General features: G+C 41.0%; 1 protein-coding gene across 1 annotated transcript; it reads right to left on the bottom strand.

Annotated features, from left to right (window-relative positions):
- Nucleotides 1–3685: 3685 nt before the first annotated feature.
- LOC122771458 (mitoferrin-2-like) lies at nt 3686–11925 on the bottom strand. Its single transcript, XM_044029038.1, has 4 exons — nt 11441–11925; nt 7288–7516; nt 6870–6926; nt 3686–6338 (listed from the first exon to the last, which is right to left on the bottom strand). The coding sequence occupies exons 1-4, from the start codon at nt 11786–11788 to the stop codon at nt 5752–5754; spliced, it is 1221 nt and encodes a 406-aa protein (XP_043884973.1). The 5' UTR covers nt 11789–11925; the 3' UTR covers nt 3686–5751.
- Nucleotides 11926–12808: the final 883 nt, after the last annotated feature.

Here is a 12808-nt window from a genome sequence, read left to right as displayed (position 1 = left end):
TTCCCCGGGCAGCTCACATGTAATGCTCCCTGACGTCAGCGCAATGGATTTCACAATGGACGGTGGATGTTTGTAAATTTCTTTTTAACTGGTTTCCCGTGTCCTGGGGTGGGAGACGAGAGGAAGAGCAGCCAACAGACAGATCGGGGCTCGTCCATCAGCCTCAGATATCTAAATATTTATCCTGCGATCCACATTTATCCATTCACTGGTGCAGCTTTCTGGGTCAAAAACATTATGTTTCTGGGAAGATACATGAGAATACAGTGTTTATCCAATGCTACCCACAGAGATTTAGCTGAAGCTGTCAGAGTTTACAATAACACACATAAATTGTGGTGTGCTTCTCGCTCAAAATCATTAGACTCATTAATTCGAGTCTTGCAGCAGCTGGGAAAATCTGCTTCTATCAGCAACTGAAACCCAGGTGAGCAAAGTCAACGCAACAATTCAAGATCTTGGGTTTTTCTCAGTGTATATGTTCCAGAACTTTAAACTGATAAGAAAAGTCAGAGGAGAAAACAACGCTACCAGGTCAATGCCCCGCAAAATTATTCATTAAGAACGAGCTAATACATAACCCAGGTTTTGGAGATCTGGGGTTAGTACATGGAAGCTCATTCATCATCGTGGTCCTGGTGGTTTTCAGGGTGTTTTCCTCTGGAGTAAATCACAACGTTTCACCGCAGCAGGTGGCACGCGCTGCCAAACTGAATTATGATTAATGTTGTTTTTGATCATCATCTTTACAGTGATATGAAGTGCAGTTGATATTTGTGTGACTTGCAGGCCGAGCGTCACCGATAGTGAGATTAGACACTCATCCCACATTTAAACACCAACCAGAAGCCATTTATCAAAGCAGACAGCAGGGGGAGGGTGTTAGTCCATATCTCTTCTTCTGACATTGTCCAGTGTAACACACACACACACACACACACACACACATTCTTGTATTTCTATCCCTTTTAAGACTCGCATAGTCTTCCATTCATTTCGACAGCCTAAACAAAGCAGTATCCCCAACCCAAGAAATGAGGTTCTGCCTCATTGGAACCAGGTTTTGGTCTCCATGAGGACTAATGGTCCTGACAAGGTGAGTGTTTATGACAGAAAATGTCGCACACATACAAGAACACACACACATACAAGAACTTGCATGTGTTGTTGGACCGTCTTTAGCTTTGATTACAACATGGTTTTAATAAACTTGTACAATGTCTAAACATGTATTTCAGTGCATAGTTTTATCTATTTTTAATCAAAATCTTCAATCCAGCAAATCCCAAAGATTATCAAGGGGGTTAAAATACTTCTTTGCATTTATCTTGGTATTACTAGAATAGGGGTCGAGAAATATCTTCATTCTTTTCTTTGTTACGTGCCCACCAGTGACACTGCAATGCTAATTCCACACTTTTTGTGTGGAATTGTGTGGAAGCACAATTTTTCAAAAATACTACACCTAATCTAGTAATACAAAGCTAAATGCAAATCGATGAAGTATTCCTTTAAGGTCTGGTTATGGTCTGGACTCTGAAAATGATGTCTCGTGCTCCCTGAACTAATCTTTAGATCAAAAAGTCAGCATTGTCATCTTGGAATAAGCCTTAAAAGCCTAGTGTTTCTGTTTACGTTGTTTATGGGCTGTCCTCATTCATTACAGACCTGACTAATTATAGCAACCCCAGGTCAGAAGATACTAAATGAAATGTATGTCAGATATTTTGGGCTGGACCATGTATATTTCCTGGGTTGAAGGATTAGCGGAATGTGATTATGTCTTTGTATGTGTGTGTGTGTGTCGCCTCATTTGTCTTCACGTCTCCCACTCACACACGCCTAATGTTGACCGTGGCTCTGACCAGACCTGTTGCCATGCGCCCTCCAGACGGGGGGCCTGACCTCACCTGCCAAGACCTTCCTGTCTGACTCAAGGGATCAGTTACTTTTCAGAACAGTGGAGAAGAAGAAAAAAGAAAAGGTTTGAACAAAGTAAGAGAGGCGATGCGAGAGACAACATTTTAGCTTGTAGGCCGCGGGGAACGACAACAAACACAGGGCCTCAAGTGAAACAGGATCCGCCTCAGAGGGAAGGTGGAGGTGGTGATCAGTCAGACTGTCTGTGGAGACACACCCATCAGCTTTCAACCAGAGAATCAACTCTGACTGATAAACTATCACTTTTGTCTCATGGAAGATGACAGAGTTAATGTCACTATTCTTAGCTGCTAACTGTGCTTTAATTTAAAAAAAAATTCAAATTGGATCATCATTGTAAGTTTTAAATTCTCATGCAGCATTCATGGTTCACCGTAATCTTCACCATCACAACTTAATGCCTAACCCTAACACTTAACCTAAATCTAACCTTAACTCCTGACTATAAAAGTTTTTAACCCCCAAAAAGCCTGTTAAAACTGTGAGAACCAAACTAAATGTCCTCACAAAAATGCACATACAAGAACACACACACCTTGCTTGCATCATTTTGAACCATCTGTAAATATTGTCTGCATATACTTTTCGTTCTACTGTTATTATATATTATACATTTTTACATTTGTACGTATTCATCTTTAATCTCATGTAATTATGTATAATTATATATATTGCATGATTATATAGACAATAAAGACATTTCCTTGTGTGTTCGGGACAAAACTAAATGCTCGTCAGTTTTATAAATCACAGATGAATTATTTCTCATATTACTTTACATTAAAACAAATAAAATAATAAGCAAAATCACAACACCACTGCTGTTGGTCGTTTACTGATTTTCTCGCAACGTCTGCTGATTAAAATGATAATATTGACTCTCATGAGTTATAACATTAAACCAATAATCCACAGTATATGATGCACATGTACTGTATACTTTATAAGAGCCAGTCATAAAAAGCTGTCCCTCCTTTCACTGAGAGAAAGCCTGCAGGGTTCTGCACACAAAGCAGACGGTGCTGAACAAATGCCCGGAGCTTTTACAACCACACTTAAAAAACAAAACAAACTCCCACTGCAAAGTGAAAAACCCGGTTTGTTTTTGTCCAACTAACATTCGAAATGCAGTTTCCTTGTTTTTGGCATTTCTGAATAAAATGCACAGCAATTAATGATTAATTAAGGAAAGTGCTGTTTTTTGTTTATTAAATGTTACTAATTCACTCAGTTCCCTCTGTAAAAGATTTGGTTCTGACAAAATAAGGAAAACTGAGCATTATCTTTGCTGCATCTAGAAAGTTTCTCATACTTTCCACAGAGCGTCACTCGTCAGGATATACAGCGAATAATACGGCTAATCTGGGTCATTTGATTTACACATTATGCGGTTTTTCATACATAGTAACACCATAGCAACATGTCCATGGACACCAGTCACAAAGTAAGACATGAAAATGTTTAAAAAATAAATGTCAAAAAACTCCCAACTTGACGCTCAAGAGCAGACGTTTTGAAATATGAACTTGGGGCATGAGGTGTTTGAACGGCTAGGAACTGCATCTTCTTCCATAGAAGTGGGAAATAAAAGACCCCAGTGTACAAACGGCAAGAAAAACTGTTGAACAGAAACACTCTCATCCGTTTGACTGAAAACATGACGCTATATCATGTGCTATCTCGTGTTACATCATGCAGAGGAAAAAGGAGGACGGAACAGAAGAAACAGACAGGCAGACAGATGTAACTTTTCTCTCAGCACTTGGAGAGCCAGCACCAAGAGAAGACCCTGCGTCTGCGAGGAGCTGCCTTAGCGAGTTTATTTACAATTCACAAAATACAGGTGTCACTTTTACAGTGTTTCACATTAGTGTCGTCCTCTGACAAACCCAACACTTCCTCTTCCCTGTTGCTCTCACTCTTTAGTTGCCGCACTATAGAAACTTGGCCTAACAAGAGGAACACACCAGAGCGTCCTTCTAAAATACTCCAACACCCCCCCTCAACCAAACACATGCACACGGTCTATGTGCATTTAAAATAATCCAGGTTTTCTTTTTTTGCTTCCTTCTACGTAATGATGTTGTGCGCATTCTACAAATACCAGCATTTTTTTACAGCATGGTCTTGGAAAAGAAACTTAGCTGGTTAGTTTTTTTTTTTGGATTAATCTATATTTACATACATATAATATATATGTGTATGTTTCCTGTTTTATGGCTTTTAAACATATTCTCTGTATATCTGAGAATCTCCTTGGAGGAGTTGTGCGTCAGACGTATGGCAGCTATCAGAAGTAGATTATGTCCTTAAAATGATAAGTGCTAGGATGCAATAAAACTTAAAAGTGAATGAGAATGAATGTTTTCCTTCCATCCTTCCATGATGAGAACCAGACACAGAAATGCCAGGAAAGGTTTCTCACTTTATCAACAATATGAATACTTCAGGTTTGTTGAAATTATACTATTTTGTTAAACCAAGAACTTGGATTTTTTTTTTCTATTTATGTTTTCAGAAAACAAACTGATCTGAATTTAAATCTATGAGCATCACTAAGCAGTCATGTAAACGCGTTTCACTGCTACAACCAGAGACGTGAAGCCATGAAGACATGCATGGATATTAAAGACCTCATTAAGGTTAGAGCACACACAGTGTGAGGACCCCAACTGCTCTATTTATTATTAATAATAATATATTATTTGACATTTTAGATTTTACATTATGTATTTTTATGCTTCCTTTGCTTTTCTTGATTTTTTGTCTCATTGTGACGAAAATGCAAAGACTGCTCCAAAAGGTGCTGTTTTAATAAAGTTATTATTATATTAAAAACAAATAAGGGAAACAAAAATATGAACAGGGGCCAACACAGACAAGGAATGTTGTTATGATCCTTGGTCTATGTTTATATAGTTAATGCAAACTAATCCAATATGGCAGATTCTGTAAAATCCATCTGTCTGTGTTTCCATTGTTGAAGTTGTCAGTGAAATCCTCCAGATAAAGAGTTCTAAATTCATACTAATATCACTGATCTAGCATGTTTGCTTAGTGACATATTCACCAATCAGGAGGCAGATATCCACAAAGAGACAGTAAGAGGGAGGGCAACACTAATAGCAGCAATGAAAATTTTGTTCGTCAAATGGTAGCTGACATATCTCATTGCCACTGCCATCAGTGGCTTTAACGAGTGCACCCCCTATGGTCAGAAGGTGAAACTGTTTAATACTTTTCAACACGTGGTTGGTTAAATAAAGGAGTAGTGGTGATGACCAGCTCACAGATACATTTTTGTTGATAGACTTTGCTGAAAATGTGTTACTGTGAACTGGAACTTGTTTATAAATAACAGCATCACGTTTAAGTTTAAACTTTGACCTCAGAGTTTTTCCACATGCTGTGGATCAGGATAGCATCAAAACAAAAATGTCTAAATACGTAATTGCACTCTAGGTGATAAAGAGGAAATTAGACCATGACAAATTTTACTTTCAAGGTTACCCTACGTTAATTATTCGCGCCGAGAAAGCAAACATGGGGAGTAGACTAGACTTAGATTTTAAAGGTTCATGGAAGCAAGATTTCCTGTGAGCCATGGAAGTCTGCTGAAGGACCACATATAATTTAAGAGTTGTTGGCATGCTATGAACTAGAAACTGTGTTCTTTTGATCTTAGTTACCAAGACAAAGCAGACTTTTGCTCAAATAATCTAATATTATGTGGATTTTTTTAAATAAATTGGTCAAATTATATGAGATACTGATGCCAATGATCAAAATGGTGGGTTAACTGCCGGGTGATTATTTGTCTCCATCACGGTCTCCACGCAGACGTCTCTCGTGCTGCCTCTTGGTGATGACGTATTTGAAGAACTCGTACACGGACCAGCTGATGGCAGTTGAGGGCATCTGGTAGATGACACGCGCTTGGACACCCTTAAAGAAAGCTGGCATGCCACCCATCCTGTACACCGTCCGAAAAGCCTCGCCCAGGCCAGCAATGTGTCGGCTGATGGGGGCTGCTGTGGCGCCGGCTGCTCCGGCTGCAGTTGCCGCCTCTGCCTGGACCACGTGAATGGCCTGAACCTCCTGCGTGTTGAGCAGGGTCTTGCAGACATCGAGGGGAGTTGTGACTGCAGCAGCCACAGCTCCAGCCAGTGCGCCTGACACGACATGGGAGGAAGGGTTGTACTGTCTGTGGGGGTTGAGGAGCTCCTGGAGGTACTCATAGGTCATGAAATGGAGCGCCTGGAAGGGCACATTCATGGTCAGCTGGGTGGTGTAGCTGCGGTAGAAGGCAGCCGGGCCCTCGCGCCTCAGTAACGAGCCCATACATTCTAACACACTGCGATAAGGTGAGTTGTACATCTGCATTCGCTGCTTCACAACTGTAAGGAAAAAAGAGAGACAGAGCGGGGGAATAAAATCTGTCTACACAATTATAGAAGAAGAACAGCAAACAATGAGGATGGCAATAGTAAGAGTGCAATGGTAACAAGCCAGATGCAATAGACGGTCACAACCACACATGACACCTCAAATCCACACCAGTGTAGACTGAGAATATGCCTTAAAAATGGGGCTGACCCAAAAGAAAGACACTGACTGGAATCATTTGACTAAGATCTTGCCCTTCACTCTGTGTTCTCCCTGAAACTCAAATCAACTGTAGCCCTCAAGAGTGCATTTGTTCACCCACTCACAAATTTCCATATAAATACTATAACTGAGTCTGCAGCTCCACCCAGTGGCCTGATGGCAGGCATGCACCTTGTGTTAGGCATAAACAGAGCTATCTTTAAAGGAGGTTGTGTGCAGCTGACATTGTGTAAACTCATTTGACAATGGTTTGATGAAACAGGCATTTGTTTTTATTGAGGTGTTACACAGTACAGCGTTAAGCAAAGACAAGGTATTACCTTCAGCTGGGTTCATGATGGCATCATGCAGCACCGTGGCCATGCAGCCTGCCACTCCTGCAGAAAATAGAAATGAGGATGTTAAATCATTTGGGTTCCTTGGCTGCTATGATGACTTTTTTCTAATAGTCATTTGTACATCACACAAGAGCTTTTGGGATAAAGCCTCTCTTTCCTGAGCCCCTCCCACAAGACGAGCACAGGCATATTGACATTTATTTATTAGGTTTCTTTGCAGTGTAGGCAGTTGTAGCTAATGCTAATTATCAACTCTTCCACTGAAGGAATGTGTTCATGCTGCTGTGCAGTAGGACAGGAGGTGCAGAAGTCTCGTTCTTTTTGAGAGAACTTGACTTACATTATTCTGTTTATTACAGAATTATTGACAGGATTTGACCATCTGTTGAAGGCGTCTTACCATTAGCAAAGTGGCTGTTAGCCCCGGGGTGAATTGCATCGTTGAGTGAAAATCTGATCTTCTCGTAGCAGGCAAAATAGAGCGCGTGGGCGGGCCCAGCACCAACCGCCAGCACGTTCACGCCTCTGATTGGCCGCCACACACCTTCAGTCCGCACGATCTGTCGCAGGGCATCCATCACATTCCTGTAGCGTGCTCCTGGTTCAGGATGCAAACTCTGCATACGGGTCTGTGGTGAATCAGATAGAGGGAAATTAATCATTCAGTCATTTTACACAGTTGGTTGTCACACTATGCAGTCCGCATAGTGTCATTTGATGTGGTGCATGTTATAATCTCAACATTATCCTGACCTGTACTCTGTGCCATTATTTTCAAACCCTGACGTGTGTGTGCATATTTGTGCATAGAGATTGGAGAAGGGATATCTGAGATTAGGGATGGGATGATGTATAATCTTGTCACATAAATGCAACGATGTGATGTGACAAACAACTAATGACGATAAAACAACGGTGAGGCTGACTGTAAACACAGACAGAAAGCAGGATCACTGTCGGGTGTGCTAGTTTCAAGCGGGGTGTTTTTATCTCATTTGAAGTACATACGACTTTGTATACCACTGCATTTAAACACAAACCACTCATGCAGAGACAGTGTGCCCTTCATAACCCTCAGTCTTTCACTTACATTGCTCATCGATAAGAAAATACAATCAATGTGTCTATATTATTGACACAACAGGATGCCAGAGCAATGAGCACAGTCTAGAAGCTCCAGGCAACCATTGTGTAATCCTGTAACTTTTAGCTCATACGCAACAAGTGAACTGACCCGAGATTAAACCATCCCCTTGTGGGTAAATATGCACAAAAGAGGAATGAGTGCCACTTCCTGGAGGCATACGTGGATGGATGTTCTTGTTGTCTGCTTCTGGTAACTCGGAATGGATGGAATGTGCTTCGTCATCTAGTGGGGATTTTGCTGCTCTGGAAGAGAAGCAGCCAATAGTTTCTGTGCTCCTCCATGAACAACTTCCTGAATACATAAGGTCTCATATCATAAAAATAAGACCTTCCATCACTACTGTTTGTTATTACGTCATTATGGTTTATTTGCACCTCTAGGACAGTAAATTGATAGTATTTAGTCTGCTCACAAAACTAAACATGCTGTTTTGACGTTTGGAAAACTCAAATTGACATCATCACAATGTCCTAACATTTTATGGACAACATATTGATTCATTAAGAAAATAATTGACAGGTTACTAAATTACGAACATAATTATTAGCTGTGGGAAATCTGCTCCAAAAGATAATGGGTTCTTCATAGGATTGGGAATTGTAAGCCCGATACTGGATCGATCATTGTTACAAATTAAGGGGAAAAGTAGTTTAAACATGTGATCTGGTGTCAAACAGGAGTGCAGCCTGGTCACAATCAGTCCAGTGGCTGAAAATATGTGGATGGCACACTGATGTTCGGTGTATGGAGAGGTACACTTCTGCCAGTATGGGGAATCTATTTGCTTACTTTCCGCCAATCGGCTTTGTATCCAAGGATGGGGTAAAAAATACTGTGACCTAATCACGCCAGCCTCGAAGCATGGAAATAACAGCAAACGCACGCATAACATCACATCGTGTTTCACGCAACAAGTGACATTTCTCATGCTGAAAATTGACAAAACTTACCACAAATAAATTTGTAATCTATGAATCGATGATGTGGAGGCAGATAGCACTGTGCAGTTCATTCATAGAGCTGTCTTGTATTAGCAACCTATCAAAAAAATAGCACTTCTTGTTGCTGGGGAAAGTCTGAAAATAGGTTTCCGCTGCAAGTACTCGTTCCACGAAGGCACAGGAGCATGAATGCTGTGAATGTGTGCACAGGTTTTGAGTGAAAGCACGGCCAGGTAATCACTCCAATCACTTAATTTATGATAATAGCTGCTTATTAAAATGTGAGTTTGAAGTATAAGAGTATGAACTTAGGGTTTGCCTGTATTTTTTTCAAGGCATCAAAATCTGCCTCAAACACAACACCATAAACTAAAATGCAGGCACACACAATTTGGGATGGAAAAGGGCAAAAATAGGTTTAGTGGTTTAGGTTGTTTCCTGTTGTTGCCACAGTAGGTTGCAAGTAGATTTCCATGACTTTTAAACTCAAGTTCTAACTTTATATACCCAAGGAGCAACTTTTCAAAAAATCAACTAAGCCTAGAATTATGTCTTCAAATTTGTTTTATCTGGTGGGATAAAACTTTCTGACAGACTCTAATAGACCAGAAAGTAATTCAGATCAATTAGTCAATTCAGGTTACTTCCTGTCCATTGCAGCCTTAAGCATTCCCCACCCTTCTCCCTTTGACGGGGTGCAGTCTAACAACGTAAATTCACAAGCAGATAGGACTGCCTCTTTGTGGGGTTCTGGCTCCTGATTTGATAAAATGTGGTAGGATACTGAAAAGGTTTCTCCAAAATGTACTCTTAGGGCCTCTGACTAACATATCCACGTCACTGAGCAGACATTCTACTGATAGCCACTTGTGTAACTCAAACTTATTTAAACAGGATATGAACACTGTTGGTGGTCAAGACAGTACTCAAACTCAAACTCAGTGACTGAGAATTAGAGCTGGCTATAATTTTGACCCGATATGTCCCGACATGAAATCTCAGCAGGACAAAATGCATGGTGTGTGATGCAAAACTATGCAATGGAAACTGCTCTTGCAAACAATAAGGGGAGGCATGTTTAAAGCTGCTTTGACCAAAAAAAAATCATATGCACTAAAACAGCTAATCATCAAAGAGAAAGACGGAACATTGCTCTGGGAAAACACAACTGCAAAGGCCTGGGTAGAGAACTAACTTTTAAGTGAGTGGTAAGTTTGGTCCTAGTTTTGCTCAGGCCTTGTAAATGGTATCTGAATCAGAAAGGCTATTTCAGATAACAAAAAATGTTTGCAACACAGATGGATTATCACATTGTACACGTCATAGTCTTTAAATGTGCGTCATTTCACCACTTCTCATGTGCTCTTTGTTAGAATCAATTTTACATGTGCAATAACAGAGTGAGAAAGTCATGAGCAGAGAAATTGACCCTAAGGACACCACCGTCATGCTATAGAGGACACAGGGTTAAAACTAACCACTCCTGGGCTGCAATAAAGTATTGTTTAGTAAAAGACCACTAAATGTATCAATTGTTTTGAGAATAGAACACTACGATGCCTCCTGCCAGGTACAGGGAAGTTTTATAAATCACACAATCTCCTTTAGTTAGACTGCTGCCTTTTGATCTAGTGACTGATGCCCCTCTTTGAGTTAATCATCCACTCTTTCCTTTCTCTTCACAATGAACGTTCCACATAATCTCTTCAGATCCTGCAGTTAAACAGACCTCAGTGTTACAATAAAGACATCAGTAAGCTTCAAACCAAGCACATATCTACACTTATACTGAAGTGTTGGTAAATTTGCACAACTGACAAACCTATTTATTCAGCACAAAGCTAATTTTACATCAGTGTTATAGCAATATTTTTACAGGTTTCCACTATCAACTGTTATTACCGTCACTGACAACTGTATTAAAACACAGCAGTGTTGGGCTAAGGCTATGATGAAGTCACGGTGACCAATGCCTTCTGCAAGTGAATTTAAACACAGAATGGAGGTGAAGGCTTTGTTTCATCATTCCAATTCAGGGCGGTAACAATGATATACTTTCAGATAAGGACATGTCCGAAAAAGGATGCATGCTAACATACTACTATTTTAGCTTGTAAGCTAGAGCCAGAGTAGCGCGCTAGCACAACTAGGAAGAAACTATAAACGCGCCTTTTTGATCAAATGCATCCGTCAGCATGAAAGCTGAACTGAAACAAACACAACAACTTAAATTTAAACTCACGTGTCGGATATTTATTGTGTTTTACAGCTTCCCATTTCGGTACCATTACTTGGTTGACTGACCTCTGTTAGCAAGGTTACCCTGTTTGCTTGTAGGCTAACCGGACTGAGGCCTCCTGTGTTGACACCGGCTTTATAAAACCAGATGCAGCATTCACCGTTCACAAACCGGGGCTTAAAACGTTATGAAATAAGCGGTGTGGTGCATTTATCTGCGTGTATACCTTGACACAATCGATGGGATACATTAGGCAGTGTTCCATGATTCCAGCCACGGCTCCTGCCAGCATGTGAGTGCTGGTGGCTGCTTCGTGAGGCAGTCCTTCATAGTCTATTTCTGGCTCCTCGACAGGTGCAGGGCTCTCTACCGTTGCTCGGTGCAACACCGCAGAAAAGTCCGGTTCCCCTGGCATTCTTGGTGAAAGAGTGCCTACAAATCCCCCGGTGGCTTCCATGAACCTGCCGCCAAGCCATCGAAACTGTGCCTCGGCGGCGGCAGCGCCTGCTATCCGGCTGTCGACGCCCGGTGTTTCCACGGACGTTCGCCGAGACAAGAAGCCGTCCGCTTCCATTCAAACGACCAGGAGTTTAATCGGACGAAGGTGTTCAACTCGAGGAGCTTCCCGGCGGTTCACACAGGGTAAGTCCTCGCGGGTCGCGCCTCCTCGCTGCGCGGCAGACAGACTTCGACCGGGAGAGTGGCCGGAAGAGTCTTTCAGTGAGTCAGCTGTGAAGCTCACGCTGATTGGACACATTTACTGTCAATAACTAGAAAGCTCTCTAATTGGCCGATTGCGGCAAAACAAAAAATGGGGCAGGCAACAACGTGAACGGGGTCCCTGAGCAGGCGGCGATTTGGCAACCGAATGGTTACGTAACGTGTAGAGTTTACGGGAAACGTTTCACACTGGACATTCCGTAATTTAAATACGGAAACGTTGCTTTAGAACGTTTAAAATAAAGATAAGAAGGTCACATCTCATACAAGGGCATGGTTTAGAGCCCCGTCTTGCACGCAGGTCTGTTTCTTCATTTTTTATATCCTTTTGTAATCTCGTGTATTTTACCGACACACTGTGATATTCAATCAAGAAAGATCATCAGGAACTTTACTTTCCACAAGTGCCTAATGACTTCTCTTGGCCCCTGAGCGTGTGCTGGTTAGAAGGACTTTGCTAATTAATGTTCAGGTACATTATCGTTCTTCATTCATCATCATTGTTCTTCTAATTTAAGCAATTGTTTTATTATATATCATTATTTTTAGGATTTTTTTTTGTTGTTTAACTATTTGCTTCTACACAGGTGGTCAACCATTTGTTGGAAACCCTCAACAAGCCGTCTTAATATTTTTTTTTTACATGTGCCCTGATGAAGATTATGGAGTAAAGACAATGTGTTTAACTTTAAAGATATGAATGAGTTAAGTACTTTTAAAAATTGTTTTCTACATTTGAGTACCTCTGATGCCTATAGAGACAGTCATTACTTTTTAAGGCAATATTCACTCAACTGTCTGTGTACTTTGATCTTTAACCATGAATAATGGTGGCAGGTTTACAAAATGTATGAGGGTAAGATTCAAGATTCAA

This window comes from Solea senegalensis, linkage group LG6 (genome assembly GCF_019176455.1).
Source record: "Solea senegalensis isolate Sse05_10M linkage group LG6, IFAPA_SoseM_1, whole genome shotgun sequence".
NCBI classification, from domain to species: domain Eukaryota; kingdom Metazoa; phylum Chordata; class Actinopteri; order Pleuronectiformes; family Soleidae; genus Solea; species Solea senegalensis.
This window is presented reverse-complemented; position numbering and strand designations above follow the sequence as displayed.

Excerpts from the sequence above, each read along its gene's own strand:
- LOC122771458 (XM_044029038.1), bottom strand. The coding sequence starts at position 11,788 with ATGGAAGCGGACGGCTTCTTGTCTCGGCGAACGTCCGTGGAAACACCG. Across the intron at positions 7,517-11,440 it reads ATCCCATCGATTGTGTCAAG|ACCCGTATGCAGAGTTTGCA; the intron begins GTATACACGCAG and ends GATTCACCACAG. Across the intron at positions 6,927-7,287 it reads TAACAGCCACTTTGCTAATG|GAGTGGCAGGCTGCATGGCC; the intron begins GTAAGACGCCTT and ends TATTTTCTGCAG.